This window comes from Passer domesticus, chromosome Z (assembly GCF_036417665.1).
Source record: "Passer domesticus isolate bPasDom1 chromosome Z, bPasDom1.hap1, whole genome shotgun sequence".
In the NCBI taxonomy this organism is placed as follows: domain Eukaryota; kingdom Metazoa; phylum Chordata; class Aves; order Passeriformes; family Passeridae; genus Passer; species Passer domesticus.
In genome coordinates this window covers 17,546,682-17,564,153 of record NC_087512.1, presented here as the reverse complement: position 1 = coordinate 17,564,153, position 17,472 = coordinate 17,546,682, and the positions used below count along the sequence as shown (strand labels likewise).

At 36.9% G+C, this 17,472-nt stretch overlaps 1 protein-coding gene across 3 annotated transcripts in view; it reads right to left on the bottom strand.

The window, feature by feature from the left end:
- Positions 1 to 3,061: 3,061 nt before the first annotated feature.
- Positions 3,062 to 17,472, bottom strand: part of ITGA1 (integrin subunit alpha 1) — a 73,776-nt gene continuing 59,365 nt past the window's right edge. For all 3 annotated transcript variants that reach the window (XM_064403461.1, XM_064403462.1, XM_064403463.1), the window contains exons 22-30: positions 16,747 to 16,823; positions 15,974 to 16,063; positions 14,844 to 14,946; positions 13,000 to 13,113; positions 11,314 to 11,418; positions 10,112 to 10,216; positions 9,367 to 9,459; positions 7,795 to 7,911; positions 3,062 to 7,047 (exon numbers count right to left, since the gene is read on the bottom strand). In XM_064403461.1, coding sequence (XP_064259531.1) covers positions 7,003 to 7,047; positions 7,795 to 7,911; positions 9,367 to 9,459; positions 10,112 to 10,216; positions 11,314 to 11,418; positions 13,000 to 13,113; positions 14,844 to 14,946; positions 15,974 to 16,063; positions 16,747 to 16,823 — 849 coding nt within the window. In that variant the 3' untranslated portion in view covers positions 3,062 to 7,002. The remainder of the gene's footprint in view (positions 7,048 to 7,794; positions 7,912 to 9,366; positions 9,460 to 10,111; positions 10,217 to 11,313; positions 11,419 to 12,999; positions 13,114 to 14,843; positions 14,947 to 15,973; positions 16,064 to 16,746; positions 16,824 to 17,472) is intronic.

Below are 17,472 nucleotides of genomic sequence, written 5' to 3'. Positions count from 1 at the left end.
GTGTGCACCTTCTGTAGATTTTATTTGGTCACTAGTGCTCTTTCCCTGGGTCTCAGTACTGCGGCCAGTTCTGCTTGGTATCTCCATCAATGACCTCAACAAGTGGTTGGGTGCACTCAGTCTGTTTGCAGATGAAACCAGTTTGGGTGGGAATGTTGATCTGCTGGACTGATGGGCTGAGGCCAGTGGGGTGAGGTTCAACAAGGCCCAGTGCTGGGTCCTGCCCTTGGGTCACAACAACCCCAGGCAGTGCCACAGGCTGGGACAGAGAGGCTGGAAAGGACCTGGGGGTGCTGCTGACAGCAGCTGAACATGAGCCAGGCTGTGCCCAGGTGGCCAAGAAGGCCAATGGCATCCTGGCCTGGATCAGCCATGGTGTGGCCAGCAGGGCCAGGGCAGGGATTGTCCCCTGTACTGGGCACTGCTGAGGCCACAGCTCCAGTGCTGTGTCCAGTGCTGGGCCCTGAGTGCAAGAAAGACACTGAGGAGCTGGAGAGAGTGCAGAGAAGGGCAGTGGAGCTGGAGCACAAGTCCTGTGAGGAGCAGCTGAGGGAGGTGGAGTGTTTATCCTGGAGAAAAGGAGGCTCAATGTAAAATATGTTTTTTACATTATCACTTATCACTCTCTACAGCTGCCTGAAAGGAGGCTGTGGTTTCTTCTCCCAGGAAACCAGTAACAGGATGTGAGGACATAAGTTCGAGCTTCTCCAGGGGAGCTTTAGATTGGAAATCAGGGGGCATTTTTTCACAGAATGGATGGTTAAGCATTGGAATGGGCAACCCAGGGAGATGGTAGAATCACTATCTCTGGAAGCGTTCAAGAAATGACTGGACATGGCACTTTGTGCTACAATCTTGATGATTGTGGGTCTTTTCCAAACTTAATGATTCTATGATTCCATGAACTATATTGTAGCAGCATGTTATGAAGCATATATTACTCTCAAATATTTGTTAGGTGGATTCTACAGGTAATTTTCCAAATACTGGGAATTAATGACATATAGGAGACAGAGCACTGAATTAATTTTGGTAGTTCCTCCAAATTAAGAGCAAAAAGCAATTCAGTAGTTTTTGAGATTCCTGAGAATTTAAAAACCTTCATCACTACAATTTTTTTTTCTTTTTTTCCTGGCTATCAGGGTCATTGGAAATTTTAGCTGAACCCTAAAGTTTTGAGATGCAACAGCATCTATTCTGGCACAGTGTGAAATGGCTGAGGCTGGAGTAATAGATTAATAGGCTTTTGTCATTGAGATTTTATGAGTGGCATCCAAGAAAGTGAGCTATTAATGGCTGTTACTTTGGACCATGAGAAAGATTTCTCTATGAGTTCTCCAAAATGATAGAAAGTAATTTACATTTCTCAGACTATGTCTACTATCACAGAATTGCTAATCTTCAAATGCTCCTCAGGGAAAATGAGTATATCCTCTGTTTTTCATCTTAATATTTTGATGTAGTGAAAATGTAATGGAAAATAATATGAAGAAACTTTCACTAGAGAAAAGAGATTCTATTCCTTTACCCCAGTAAGAATAACAATACCCTGAACATGAATAAATCTTAAGGACCATAGGTAATACTGAACCAGGTATGTGAGGCTTTGCAATAAATATTAACTTCCAGTAGCAAATCAAGCTGAACCATAACCAAGAAGTGTGATTTCACCACCACTGAATGTGAAAGATGGGTGAAGGGGATGGACAAAGTGTGCCAAGACAATTGGCTTGCTAGATCTGTAAGTTCGATCTACTTTGAATACTTCTGGTCCCTATCCCATTTCTTTGAAAATCCCCAGGAGATGCAACATTCAGTGAGCCCCTGAGGAATGTCTGTCCTTTCTGAGAATGCTCAGAAACTGAGAAAAGAAGAAAGTCAGAAGGGTAAGAGCATGAGCAGGGAAATGCAGTAAAGTAGCTCTATGCCCCACTGTGCTAGAATCAGAATCAAAATCTGCCTTTTGAGGTATTTCACTCACTTTTTTTTTTTAATTGAATGAACAAAATCCACTCTCTGAGGTGTCAGCCCTCAGTCTTTCTAAGTAAAGCATGATTTCACTGATGAAAGCTCATTTTATCACCCACTTTTTAAAGCAGAATCCATTTGTTCTGTCTAAAGAGTGGTATCAGACATTTGTTATTAAAACTTCATCAGCACTTTAATCTTTATGACTCTTTATTGTTTCAGGGCTCAAACCACACCCACTGCATGGAATGGTATTATCGCTGAACTGTGAAGTGCTAAGGCCTGCTTCTGATAAACACAATGAATTATAATCCAGTTCTGTGAAAATCACACATCACATTACAGTTCTTGCTGTGAGAAAGTGATTCTGGTTATTCATTAATTCCACTGAAAAGCAGTTTAAACCAACCAACCAAAACGAGAAATGGATTTTCCCCCCCTAATTTTCATTGCAATGCTCCCATGGGCAAGGTCCAGCAAACTCTTAATGATCAGATACATACAGAGTAGTCAATTTGGTAAGCACTCCCCCATGACTAGACAGGATGTTGCTGTTAAGAGAACTGTGATTCAGCATCAAAGTAGTCTTCGATGAGAGAACAGTTATCACATATTTTGTAATGTTTTCTAAAAGTTAAAAGTGATATAAAAGATATAATCTTTGTCTTCTAGGAAGTTTTGATACAAACATTTATTAGGTCTAAGGACATTAATGAGAATCCTTTGTAATTATGCAAGACCATAAACTATTTGGGTTACAGGAATAAGTTGTACAGAGTAATTGCTCGACAGGAAGAATGGTCAGATGAATGAATGAATGTGTCTTTCAACTTTTTAGTGTCATGGAAACAACTCTGTGCCAGGAAGTCATATGATCCTCTAAAATGCTTTCAAACATGGGTATAAGCACAAAGTCCATGAATCTAATTACAATGTATTTCTGGCAGCTTGACCACATCAAGCTTTCCTGTGCAAGAATTCTTGTGTCTACAATGCCTTTTTATTGACAGGTAGATGAATCTGTTTTTAGGTACTGAGACGAGTTAACTTATATTCTTATATCAATAACAAGCAAACAAACTACACAGGAGACTTGTTAGACTCTTAATTTCTTTTTTAATCAATAAAGCACATGGAATACTTTTACAGGAAAAAGAAAATGCTGTGCAGAATGTTGTGGTTTTCTTAAAAAGTATGTAAATCCCCGTTTATTCCTGTTAAGTGGTATAGTTAGGAGCAGTACATTCTGATTATCTTATCTGCTTTTATTTTTGAATAGGTCATCATATACAAAATACGCAATTAAAGAAATTAACCAATTAGGTTATGCAGAATTCATTAGATGAATATGAGCCTAACTCCAGCCTTTTAGTGCCAGGTGAGATGAAAACCCTTGGCTTCAGTTTAGGGTGGATTCCCCTGACTCAGGCTCTGAAGAAGAGGAACACTATGCTCAAAATGATTCAGCACAGGATATGTACTAAAGGGCTCAGGTAAGGGGTCAGGGTATGTGGCTTGTGTCTGTAGTAATGGCTCATAGTAATGACTTAGAGTGAAACCAGACAAGCAAAGGACCTGCCCACGGAGCACAAGCAGCTGCTCAAGATTGCTCTAATGGACATGCTGTTTCCTAAGACTTCTAAAATGATGTACGGGAACAGCAACCTCTAGAACAACCTGATATTGAGGCAGGAGTGTGCAGAGAATCCCTGCTCTATAGAAAACTAGCTTGTCCATTTCCATTAAGTTACCTACTTCAGTGTTGAATTTAGGAACTGAGCTGTGTGGGCTAGAATCCTTTAGTTGCCTAATCTCTCATTACAGACCAAATTTGTTATTAATTTTTACACAAATTTGCTTCAGTAAAAATATTTCTCTTCATAGTTATTAGAATCACATTACAACTCTAATGTGTCTATTTTTAGGAATAAAACTGGTTACTTGCTGTAAAATTAGGTTCTGGTACCTTTAGTGCCTGCCAAATTTAAGTGAGATGTTCCTGATGCTTGCAGTATTGCTTTCAGTAGGTTTTTCTGTTGTATATCATGAAAAGCAGTAAAATACTGCTCTTCCAGTGCTGTGTGGAAAGGCTAGTATGGATAAAAATAACAAGTTTACTAATGGCTAAGAATCGTGTAAGAATAATGTGCTATAGTGCTATCCCCTTGACATACTTGTATGTATGTATGTATACTTATCTTTTAAATAGCTACTATAATTGAAAACATGATAATAGGACAAATGTGCAAAAAAGAGAAAGCATCATGAAAGAAGAAAGCAGTGTGGTTATACAAAGCTTATTACTGTTTTTACAGTGCAAAAAAAGTCTAAAATGAAACACCGATCTTAAACATATTTTACATTGATAAATACTATTGGGTTTTTTTTTTGCATAGTCTTCATCTAGAGAAATAGACTGTTCTTTTGACTTATATATTTTTCAGTTAGGCTGGTGCTTTAAAATAAGATATGAAGTGTCACGGGAAAATGAAAAGCTCTGGTTAACAGCTTATCATAACTAAATAGTGAAAGACTTAAAAGTATGCTGCATAAGAATTACGTGTGTCTTACGCAACTTGTGAGTAATTTTATGAAGCCAGGAAAAATGACCTCATTGTTAACAAACTGAATGAATAATAATAAATACAAGTATTTCCTCTTCTACCATAGATTTCCTACGTGTGCATAGGTGAGTCACAATTCCTCCAAAATTCTGTTCCTTTACAAACTCATTAGAGCTTAACAGCACTGCTATGCCTTTTCAGAGATACTGTGAGAAAAAAAAATTATAATTTCAATGAGTTCAAATGTTATGGTGCCAAGTGCTATGTAATTCTTTCAAACAAATGGGCAAAATAATACATTTTCCTAAAGTAAAACCTATGTCTTACTTGGAACTGAAATCACTGCTCTATTAATTTATCTTCACAGTTCAACAAATAGATTTTGGGTTGCTTTCACATTGAATGAAGCAGGGTTTCTATCTGCAATTCCTCTATGTCACTTTTTTGCTTCTATTCATGCATCCTGTGCTCAGACCCCCTTCAGGCAGGGGGCCCTTCCAGCTGTCCAGATGAGCACAGCAACCACGTCCCACTGCCTCAGCAGATCTCCCTGGCTCCGCGAGGCACAGCCACCCACAGCGTTCCCACGGAGGGCTCTGCCCCCTCCCCTGAGTCATACTGCTACCTTCAGCAGACTGCTGCTATGAGATAACCACCTTTCCCACAGACATGAGGAGAAATTGCCAGCACTTTCAAACTCAATCCTACTTGTTGCATTCACATAAGCCAGCCCTTCCCAATAGCTACTTTCTCTAACTTAAGAACTAAATAAAAGGTACTAAAGAGGTACACCACCTTTCAAGCAATGAAACACCTTCTTGCACACTTTGAGAGTTTTGCTTGTCAACATGTTCGACCCAATCTATATTCTCTTATTGAAAAATAAGTGTTTATAAAACTTATTAGTCTTTTTAGAGCTACTATTATAAAGACAGTGATAAGCAAAAACATTTTGGAAAACTGGTTGGTTTTTTTCAGTGATATTTGTCCCAAGAGGAGGAACAAATTTTCCTGGCTTCCTTAGCAAGACAAAGCTTTTCTGCCAACAAGTGTGTCTTACAGAACTTAGAACACCTCCTCAGCATTTTCTGATCTACTGGCAATCAATACTGAGTCATGCTGAGGCAGCATTACACTTTGCCAGCATGCATCCTTTTTCTCCTGTTAATTTCATGTGGCTCCAAGAAACACAGGAAGCTCTCAAGGTCATGGCGCAGCCATGAGCCTCAAGGAGAAATCCTCATGGGAGGAAGACAAGTGCATGAAAGAAAGGAAGAAACTGAATGATCTAAATAGAAAGAAAAAATTTCTTAAAGAAACCTTTTGCTATCTACATTTCAGTGTATTCTCATATAAACTTTTAATCTTTTACACAAAATAAACATCATTTTTAAGTGCTTATTTAGTATGCAAATTCTTCATCACTTCTTAAATTCCTAAGCAATAAAGATGAGCTGTGACTTATAATACTAGAAGAAGCTTGCCAGTGCTGAATTTCCTATTTGTGCTCTTTTGATAATTTTCATTTTGTACACTTTAAATTCATTGGATTAAATAGCTACACAAGAAATTTACAATGACAGTTTATGAAGCACCCTGCTGGCTACTCCAAGATATACAGCAAGAGTCAAACTTTCAGGGTGCCTCTAAACATTTTCTGCATAAATATGGATATTTCAATTTGCAGATAAAATTATGCCCCTGCTTATTTGAGTACAGTGTGCAATCAGATGGGCTTGAATGATTTGCGCATTTTTAGGCCTGCCAAAAATATATTTCAAGTTCAAACAGTTATGTGATTTAATGGATCAACCCTTTATGGTCCTTGACCATAAAAATCTCTTTCTTGGAGTATCCTTCATCCAGATGAACATGCTAAAATGAGCAGAAAGAGAAATCCATGGTATCTCAGTAATTTTCACCCAATATTCTGGAGGTGCTTCTGTCTTCTGAGTTGTCATTGCATCAGCTATCACACAGTATTTGGTGCATTCTCAAAGTTTACATGTTCTGCCTTGTGAATTGAGAATCTGCTTCCACAGAAGTGACATTAAAAGGGAATTTTGAAAATTATACATTTTCCTTTTGAAAATCATAAGGTGATAAAAAAAGACTGGGATTGCTACATACAAGCTGTTGTGTAATTTGGAATGAAAAATGATTCCACATACATAGGTATATAAAAATATGATTACAAACTTTCCATATTCAAAAACGTTAGAATCTTTGAACTAAGTTACTCTCCAAAAATGAGCAACGCTTAAAGGTATATTCTTGAAGATCACAAAATGCTGCAAGGTTGTAGATTATTTTCTTGCATGTGTGCTTGATTTTCTTCTTGTTTTTCTGTTTCTTGGGTTTTTTAAATGCACCAGCATTTGGAAAGCATATAAGTTCATAATTTTACAGTAATATTTTGGAGGCAGACCTGAGCAAAAATTTCTGGTTTTTTTATTTTCTTTTTTTTTTTTTATTTCTCCATTTTCTTCTTTAATGGCCTTTTGAAAAATCCAGCCTGCAGAAAAGGAAAAAAAGTTACTAAGAACTGCTCAAAGTATACAAACCATACTGGTTACATTCATGTGTTGGTTCTTACTACTATTTTAATACTTGCACTGCTGTACAAAGTTAATTAATATTTTATCACATCACTGTTTTTCTTGGAATAGAAAAATTAAGTACAGTTAATATATAGTAGAGTGTTGAATCATTGTTTTGCTCATATATTGTCAAGGGTTAAGTGCTTAATAATAATATTTGTTACTCAGTTTAATAAATAATATTTTATTTTATAGTGTAAATATTTTCAAGAGATTATGCATGTTGAAATTTATAAGCTGTAACCTTCCAACTTTATTATGAACAAAATATTTAGCCTGGAGAAGAGTGCCCACTTGTGGCAAGACTTACACCACAGGACGTAGCATCTCTTGCACAACAGAAAAAAACCTAATGGATAAAGGTCACAGCCAAAGCTGATAGGAAAATTCCTTAATAAACCCTTACTTGTACTAAAATATCTTCTTATTTTTCTTTCCCTAACATAATGGCAATATAGGTTTCAATCAGGTAGCACTGCTCACCCCACATCAGAAAAATGCAGTGTAATTAGTTATTTTGTAATTTCTTCAAGATTTCACACTACTACTTTATCTACTACTAGATAAAATTATTGTCTGTGGGGTCCTAGTTATGAGAAAGAAATGACGGAGTATTTGAGCATATTTTTTTAGGCTCCTGAAGACCAGGACGTGCAGCTTACCTTCCACAGAGCAAATATAAGCAGTGCGAGAATCAAGAGTCCGGCGAAGATACTCAGGAGGATAACCCATAAGGGGACTGTACCCGGTGGGTGTTCTTTGGAAATCTTGATCATGGTCTGCAAAGTGTTCAGAACATAAGCCATAAATAATGTGTCCTTCCAAAATATCAAAACAGCAGCAGCGATTAATCCATATGCAGTGATTTCCCAGGGTACCACTTCATTTTACCTACAGCAATTAGTAGGAGGGAATTAAGAAGATAATCTCCAGCATGAAAGACTGGAGATTATTTACACAATGCTTTGCACTTTTGTAAGTGTATTAGTTTATGAGAGTGGCCCAGCTACAAGTCAGTAATCATTGTCCTAAAGGACACAGGACCTAAACCATGAGCAGTGGAAGAATAAGCTAAGGAGTTTCTTCAGTACACTCTTCTTCCCTCAGTGCCAGTCTCCCTGAAAGATGGAGGTAAGCATAAATGTAAAAGCCTGTGTAGACATTAACTTGATTTTAAATGTGGCATATCTGGCGTAAACTGAACAGTAGCAAGTAATATTCACTTTTTAATAAATGTGACCATGCAAGAGTTTTAATTAACGAAAGAATTTATTTAGAGACCAACTTTATAGTTGAAAAGAGCATTGAAGAACTGAACACTAAGCAGAAAATTATGTCCCTAAAAAAGTTAAATCTGAAATTCCTTGTCTCTCATTAGCTGCGAGCCTCTCAGCTGTGTTTTTACTCCTGGACTGAATTTTAATCTGTCACTTAAAAGAAATTTCCAGATATAAAACCAGCTAACAAAAACCACGTGTTTTTGCATTTTCAAAAATATTTTGTGCAAGATGTAGTTCACATTGAATATTACTTTTCTAAATTTTGGAGTATTAACAAGTAAAACTCATAATAAGACTTCTGCTTTAAAAAATGGACACTGTAGTAAATCAGTAAATCCTCTATGTACAAGTTATCACAAAAGACCAATGTTTAAACACTATAAATACTTGAAATTGAGAGTAGTAAAAGGATGAGCAATACCTCTAACAAAATCTTAGACATTTCTCTTTATATCTGATGCCACTACTATCGTGTTATATATTTCCTTATCTATGAAAATCATAATGAACTTCTGAAAAACAAAAGACCCTCTTTCAAATATATCTTCAGGGTAACAAAGTAGAATGAAAGAATGAATAAGGAAATAGTAGAGAAAATACCAAGTATGATCAATTTGAATTGATTCAGAACAATTTTCAAATAGTATTGACTCCTTAAATGAATTTTAATTATATTTTTAATTTACATAGCTGCAGGAAGTATTTCTATTACAGCAAGCAGAAAAAATTTATTGTACTTATCCTTGCCTGACTACATTGGATGGTACTAGGCTTTTGGTGTTATTTTCTGACTAATTCTGACATTTCTACTGTAATATGAAATCACTTCAGTTTAGAGTAGGATAATGCATTACTAAAGGTAACAATCAATTCATTAGTAATGGATGAAAAATAATGATTCCACAGCACAACAAATTCTATGAAGAACGAATACATCAATTATCACATTCTTACCTCCAGTTTTTGATGGTCATTTCTCAAAATCAGTGATGAGTTCTCACTCCTAAGTAATGCTTTCACAACAAGGGTTAAGCTGTGAATACTGGCCTGAAAGAGGAATGGTTTACAGTTAGGTATTTTTAGTATAAAGCTTTGTAGCAATGAGAAAGGTGAAGGAAAATCTTAATGCTTTGGGGGATGCTGAAAAACATGAAAGTCAGTGAAACTGCTCATGTATGTCACCTCCAGCACACACATTACTGCTTGCAAGACAGCAATACTGCTTTGAAAGGGCAGATAGCAGAGATTTCAGAAGAATTTTAAGTAATTCTGGAATACTAATGTTTCTATTTTTGTTGTTGTTGTTGTTTTTCAATTAAAAAAAAGTTCTTTCTAGAGTTGAGAAACCTTCACAGATTAAGACTTCCTTAAAAAAGATGTGCTCCTTCTTATATCTGTTGGATTAGACTTTATGGATGCATAAGCAGTTATTACAAAAGGACCATCAATACAGAATAAGTTTGGGGGGGTCTTCTTACCATGGTTTTAAACTCCTGTTAAATTATAAGTACTTACTTTAAGGATAAGAAAGTGCATGTGATCCAGTTTTAAGGAAATTTTAAAATAGCAGAAGCAATTACTTCAAATACTAGAGGAGACAGTTAAGAAATTGAAAGACACAATTCTAAGATACATTAGAAACACTGGCTTAAGTTTGTCAGACCCAAAATTATTCTGAATACGTACAGGATTTACTTACTTTTATGATGGTAGGTTTCCAAACTCTCAACGAAACATTCACTTGATATATGTCAGATGGGACCAGGGCACAATTAATAGAGGCACAGCTGTATGTATCACAGTCCTGTTTGAAAGAGACCAGCATGAGGTAATAGGAAGAGACTTTTCACATCATTAAAATGAAACCATGGCTACTGCTATAGACAGATCACTTGCTACGACACCAATAATAAACTGGTATTAATTACTGTAGCTTTTATGTAAAAATGATACTGCATTATGTAAAACAGGTTGAGCTATTCGTGCTGTGCTAAAATAGATTCAGTTTTTGCAGGCTGGCAAGCCCTGAGGAATCTCTGTTGCTGCAGCTATGGAGCAAAAGTCATCACAGAACTCCTAAGGGAGGCACAGTTTATAAAAGCAAGTGTTTTTCTACTAACACAGCTATGGCTCTTCTGAAAAAAGAAGAGCCATAGCTTTTTTCAAATCTTGGGACACCTGAATCCCTCAAGCAGGGAAATATGTGTTTGTGAAAATTCAAGTAGCTTTACTTCCTAGTATCACTTGCTGGCTGGGAGTACAGCACGATTATGTTGTAAAAAGTTGGAAACAGTCCCTTAGCCCAGACTTTTTTCACCTCTGTGAAGGACAATGATAAGCATGGCAAGATGCTCTTCCCTTGACATGGTTTCATTTGCACCAGAAACTCCACTTGCACCTCTGTGCTGAGGACAACTTACCCCTGACATGCTAACATAACTACAGCATCAAAATCCCTTTGTAACTCTTTCATCTAAATATGAAGGGCTAGTCCTTTCCAAATGGGATCATCATTACAGTTGCATGGAAAACCTGCCAGGTCTACTGGATGTCTAAAGAAGCTGAAAGGGACATAAGGAGCATTTAAAATATTACTATTTATTAATTACAATGGAAAAACAGACAGTAATGATTTATTCAGCTGTCAAATGTGCTACTGCTATTTACACATTTTTTTAATTAAACCCCAAACTATCTAAATTCAGTTCCACATTGAGTTTTGTAGCCAAATAAAAACCAATCTCTAGTTGACATAAAAAAGTTTTTCTAAGTTTTTGAAACAAAGTCAGATTCCAAATGATACAATTTCAGAGCAGCTTTTACACATCTTTTTCAGAAGTACGCAGCTCCAAGATCTGGATTAATGTCTGGGGTGAGTATATATACTATGAATAGACTTACCATAATTGTATCCCTTGTAGGTTCTTTAATTTTTGACAGCACAAATGGTTTCCCACTGCCAATCTTTAAGGGATCTACAGGGTAACTACTTTGGCAGATGGCATTCTGTAAGCAGAAACACAAATAATAATCCTACTGTCTGGATATGCAATCTATTACAAAAAGTTATCTGGAAACAAGTCAACATTGATAATATTTAATATTTAATAACAATTATGTTTACTAGCCACTGAAATAAAACAGCATATTGCAACAGTGCAGAGTAGGAAATTCAGATGTCTATGTATTGAAGTATTATTATTCAAACAGCACATTACATATTTATGAGATAATTTAACCTAAACTCTATGCAGCTACTTAAACATCTGTACAAGCAAACAAAAGCTTCCTGCAAGATGACATTATGTGAAGCAGCAAGAGTTGGCTATTAAATGAGCTAAACAGCTTTTGCATGAAAATCCTAGCAAGCAGACAGGCAGGTTAAGTCCTCTGTCAGTGCAGAATCCTCACTGGCAATATCCAGAGGGGGAGAGTGGATGCTGGAGCATTGATAGATCTCTGTGACTGCTTCACAGGTAGCTAGGAAATCCTTTGGTGTTTTCAGTGTGGGGGAACTGATTTTTTTCAGTCAGGTCATTGACTTTCACAGTGCTAGCATGAAAAGGATTACAAATCCCCTGTAATGCACTTTGTCACACTACTATCACTAGGTGTAGCTAGCAGGACATGAAATTTTTCTTAGAAAAAACAAGATTTACTGAGTTTATGTGCAAACGTGTCAAATGGGGTGACTGACTAGGAATGACAATAATGGGGAAAGGAAATCAAGAACACACACAGACATTTTTTTTGTATTCTAAAAAGGGTTGGTTTTTTTTCTCATTTGATATTTGTTTTGTTTTAAAGTGAACCTCATTCATATATTTTGGTTTATTTTTCAGTTGGGCAACACTGCAAAACTAAGTGAAATTATTAGCAGGGAGGTGCATACCTATACGCCTCTGAGTGAAGGAAAAAAACAAAAGGAGGTTTAGGTCACTACTTAGAGAAAGCTGGGTTTTTCAGCCATATAGTTATTGATATGGCTCTAGCTGTAATATCTACATCTCTAGGATAATGGAATTTGTTGGAATTGTGATGTCTGTCAGTTGCACTGGAGGAGTGAAATGGAAAAACTCAAATGAGGGCTGCAGTGAAGAGCATTTGAAACATATCATCTACCATCCCCTTCAAGAAGATGCGGTGCCCTGGAGGAGGAAGAAGCCCGAGGACTGCTAGTGCTGGAGAGCACACATGCATGAAAGTTAATTTCAGTATGAAAGAAGAGAAATCACAGAAGGTTGGGCTCTAGATGTACACAGCAGGATTCGAGCATTTGCAATAAGCACCTCTGACAATGAAGAGAATATGAGGCTCACATCTGAGTCTGGACATCTCAGCACTTGCAATACAACAAACTAGCCTTGCAACAGTGCAGCTATTGTTCAACACCATTTTAAATGTGCTTATTTCCTTTTATGAAAATTTGTACCTCTGTCTTCTTATGCACCTCTATACATTTAAAACAACAGTATCTTGTTATTTAGACTAAAAGCAATGCATAATCTCAAATGCTTGCAATTTGCAGTTCCTTAAATATAAATTTCAAATTTAAATTGATAATAAAAATAGAAATTCCTATCTTACCTGGGAATGTGACAATGCAGTAAGGTAGAGAAGAGTGTTTTTGGCAGCTGTTATATTGGGAAATAAGATCTGCAGTGTGAGGTTTGGCATTGGAAAGTGTTCACCTTTTTCAATCTATAAAAAAAAGAAAAATGTTTTGACTAGTACTTTCCTCATTTTGTTGGAATTTGATTGTGAGTTTTTTCCTTTCCTGTGTTTTTATTTTCTGCTGTTCATTTTTATATTTCCACAGTTAGTTATGCCAGAAGTGCTTTACAGGGGAGAGAAGCCACTGTATCAGTGGTGGCTCCTGCTGGTTCCTCCTCAGGTGTGCTTAGGTAATTGCTCTTGTGCCCACCTGTTCCTTTCTCCTGTTTTCTCTGAGACAGCAATAGGACATATCTATAAGCAGCAGCTCTTTCTGGAAAGACCTGCTGTGGCTGAGGATTGGGTAACCACCTAGGTGGAATTGCTGGCAGGGGAATTGTTGATAACATCTTTGAAGTGGACAAACTCAATAAATGCTCAAGAGCCTTTTAAAGTTTTTTCCTCCTGGCTACTTATTTGTGATTAGCTGCTTGCAAAGATGCATTTTACTTTACAAGATCATAAATGGTATGCTCTGCAATCCAGCAGCCTTTTGACTGAGAAAACATAGATTGGCAAATTAGATGAATAATGCCTTAGACTGTAGATGCACGGTAGACAAAGAGAAAAGGTAGTTGAGAAAAACACTGTAGTGGCCTAAAAGAATAGGAAAAAAACCCTTTGTCATTGCTATTTAGCGAGAACAGGAATTTTGTCATTTCCCATTTTTTACAGATGAAAGTTGATTTAGAGACTTTTATGTTTCTATATGGGACACTTGATCAGTTTTGGATTTGACACTGGGAAACAGGGTGCTCTTAAGATAATAAAGTTCAGTTTTGCTGCAACTTTAGGTTAGACTTTTTGCCACGGAAAAGCATTGTGGACTGGTTTAGGTTGGAAGAGACCTTAAAGATCATCTAAAGTTCCAAGTCCCTGCCATGGATAGGGACACCTTCTTCCACTAGAAGATGTGGCTCAAATCTGTCCTTGAACACTTCTAGGGATGGGGCATCCACAACTTCTCCAATGCCTTACTACCTAATATCCAATCTAAACCTACCTCCCTTTCAGTTAAAAGCCATTCCCCCTTGTCCTATAATCACATGTCCTTGTCAAAACTGCTTATCCTGCTTTCTTGAAGCCACCCATTAGGTGAAAGGCCCCAATGTGGTCTCCACAGAGCCTTCTCTTCTACAAGTTGAATAGCTCTGACTGTTCCAGGCTGTCCTCACAGGAGTGGGGCTTCAGCCTTGTGACCACCTTTAAGGCTCTCCTCTGGACCCACTTCAGAAGGTCCATGACCTTATTTTGGGAATTCTAGAGCTGGAAGTAGTAGTTGAGCAGGGATCTCACAAGAGCAGAGTCCACTGGATATCTTTCCCATGTGATTTTACTTTGCAGTATCCATTCAACCAGGATAACCATGCTCTTGGAGCATGGCATTTACCTATTATAAACCTCACAGGATTTTGGAAATGGCTGTTCTAACCTGAAGCAGGGGTAGTCCAAGTTCTCATTTACCCGGGCATGCTGTCTTTTCCCAGATGAGGATAGGAGGTCTAAAACCCACTAGAACTACTCTGCAGGATACAGACTATCTGAAACCTTCTAACTCACTGTATTCCAAAGGAAGGAAGGGAAAAAAAGGGTTTTAAGCACAAAATATGCATGTATAGAGTTTAATGTATTTTATATCCACTATTTAAGTAATTCAAACCAAATGGAAAAAAAAATTAAGACAGTACCTATGTCATACATTTTTAATTGTTTCTTACCCTATAATGTAGAGTAACTTCATCTCCGATCTGCTCTGTTGTGTTAATAGCAGTAGGGACAGTATCATTTGCTGCAATTATAACATGGTGCTCTTTGAAAACACTGTGGGTTAAAAAAAACACACAAAAAAGTAAGCACACAAACTTCATATAAACCCCTAGGAGTCAATAATATAGGTGTTTTTATTATTTCATGAATTTCAGGACTGGTCTTGCAATTAAAAGTGCACTGCTGCATCCACTGATGGTCAACTGCTCTGTTCCCTGAACAGGCCCCACTTTTTACCATGTACATTCAGAATGGTTTTTTCAGATGTAACTACTAGAAAAGAAAATACTATTCCCAAAATTAATACATTAGGGCTGTCCTTATTCTAGGTGTGCAGTCCCTTTTCCTGGGCATTGACATGTGAAACAGGCAGGATTCTGTAAAAAGAATCAAGCAAAATCAGAAAAAAGCCAGCATATTCTAAATTCAGCCTTATTCCCTATAGGACAAACAAAGTCTGGATGTGAACCATGAAACACATGTGAAATAAATTTTGCTTAATTATTTACACCTGCACACCACAAAATGTTGTTACCCAATAATACACAGACTACTTTTCAGGGACGGAATCTAACTGAATTCTGGCTATTTCTGAAAATAAAATATACTACAAAACCTGCAGTAAAGTATAAGTCTGAACTTAAAAAAACCCAAACACCCAAGAACCTAAAATGAAGGCTAATTTTTGAAGATGGAAATCAAACACCACACCATGCAATATTATAGCGATACAAATCCATGGCTATCAGGAAGCCAGGAGTATTTGCTTTCTTATGTTATGCTTTCTTATGCTTCCTTCATTCCTGAATATAGCAAAGTACCGCAACCAAGCAAAAGCTGCTGTGGTACTTGCAAACTAAGGACCAAATTTAAATAGATAAAATGGAATTTCATCAAGTTAGGGACAGTAACTGCTCCTCAATTTCATGATTTATCTTTTCACTGAAGGCTATGCTTCTGCTTTATGAGCCATAAAGCTGTTGCCTGTACTGAGCACATTTCCAAAAAAATGCAACACTATATTCTTTGAACAAATGCAATTTACTGTGCTATCAAGTAAAGTACAGAGAAGTGTCAATACCTTACAAATATTAATCCTACTTCGTATTTTACTGGAATTGTAACATGTCCTCTGTTGTCACTCAGGGTCTCAGGTGGTTCTTCACTGTCACTGAAACAAAACAACATACGTCACTCAGATCAGACTGCTGGGTGGAAAGGGATCTTAGAAAATGAAATACATACAGCTCTGGATATGAAAGCATGCTACTCATTTCTAGTAAAGTACTGCCTTCTAAAAATAAATTAAAAATACCTTTTCCAACAAGTAATTATTTAAGTCCTGCACCAGCCCCAGCTCATGGACACATCTTTGTTAAAATTACAGATGGCAGGTGACTGAATGAAAATCACATTCAAAAAGACACACCATCCCTGGGTTTTGTAGGCACAGCAAACACTGACGGCAAGTGCATTCCCTTACCCTATCAGGGACAACTTCTGCAATGCTCTTACTCTTTGAAGGCCAAACTTTTTGTTAACTGTGATTCATGCTAAAGTACGCAGTAATTCTCTAGGAGAATAAACCTTTGCTGAAGGTGAAATAACCGGAAATCATGACTCACTTGTCACTCTAAGGCTGTAGAGAGTATCAGCTATTTATTTAGTCCGCTTAATCCACTGTTGGACTGAATATATCTGTAAGAGCCAGCTCTACAGAAAATTTAACTGTAGCTTTACAGAAAATTTAACTCTTTGTGAGTACAGAAGCCACTCATGTTCTACTATGGAAGACAAAACTGTGGAGCTTTCAAAAAAAAAAAAAAAATTCAGAAGGCAGAGACCACGACTAACCTTGTTGCATATACATGAATAGTAGCATTTTCCAGGAGATAGGATGCGTTGAATTGGAACGATATTTTGAACGAAATCTGTGTAGAGAAATACATTACACATTTTGAAAGGAAAAAATACCCACTCTAACAGGGATGGATATAATGAAAAAGGTACCAACATTTGCTTTTATCTAGGGAATGCTTATTCATATTTTACCAGTTTTCTATGAATCTGAATGAATCCACTATTTGTAATTTGCCCCAACGAAGAAGGAAATCCAATAGTTATCACCTATTAAACAGAAGCCTCAGATTTTCAAAAACCTCAAGAAAAGAATTATGTAGTGTGTTAGAAACACAAGGCTAAAATAATTCTTAATTGAAAGCAATTGGTCTTACAAGCAATTTATCAAAACCTCTTTTTTCCTTCTAATGAGAAGGAAAAAAAGCTTCAAAGCCTGGCTATTGCAGTGGAGATGAGCTGCCTGTAGAGAAGGCAGCTGGATTATCACTCAATATACAGTAGAACTTCTAAAACCAAAATAAATGTTTACAATATAAATAAAGGAGATACCACTAGGTATCAAAAAAATCTCATTGTTATTATAATCAGGGCAAATCTATCCCACTTGGAATTACAAAAAAATTAGGAACACTGTCCCAAATGTTCTTCCTCATATCTGACACTTAAGGGTAATTTTTTACGAAGCAGAAGTTTTCTAACTTGCTACTGTATGGAATTTCC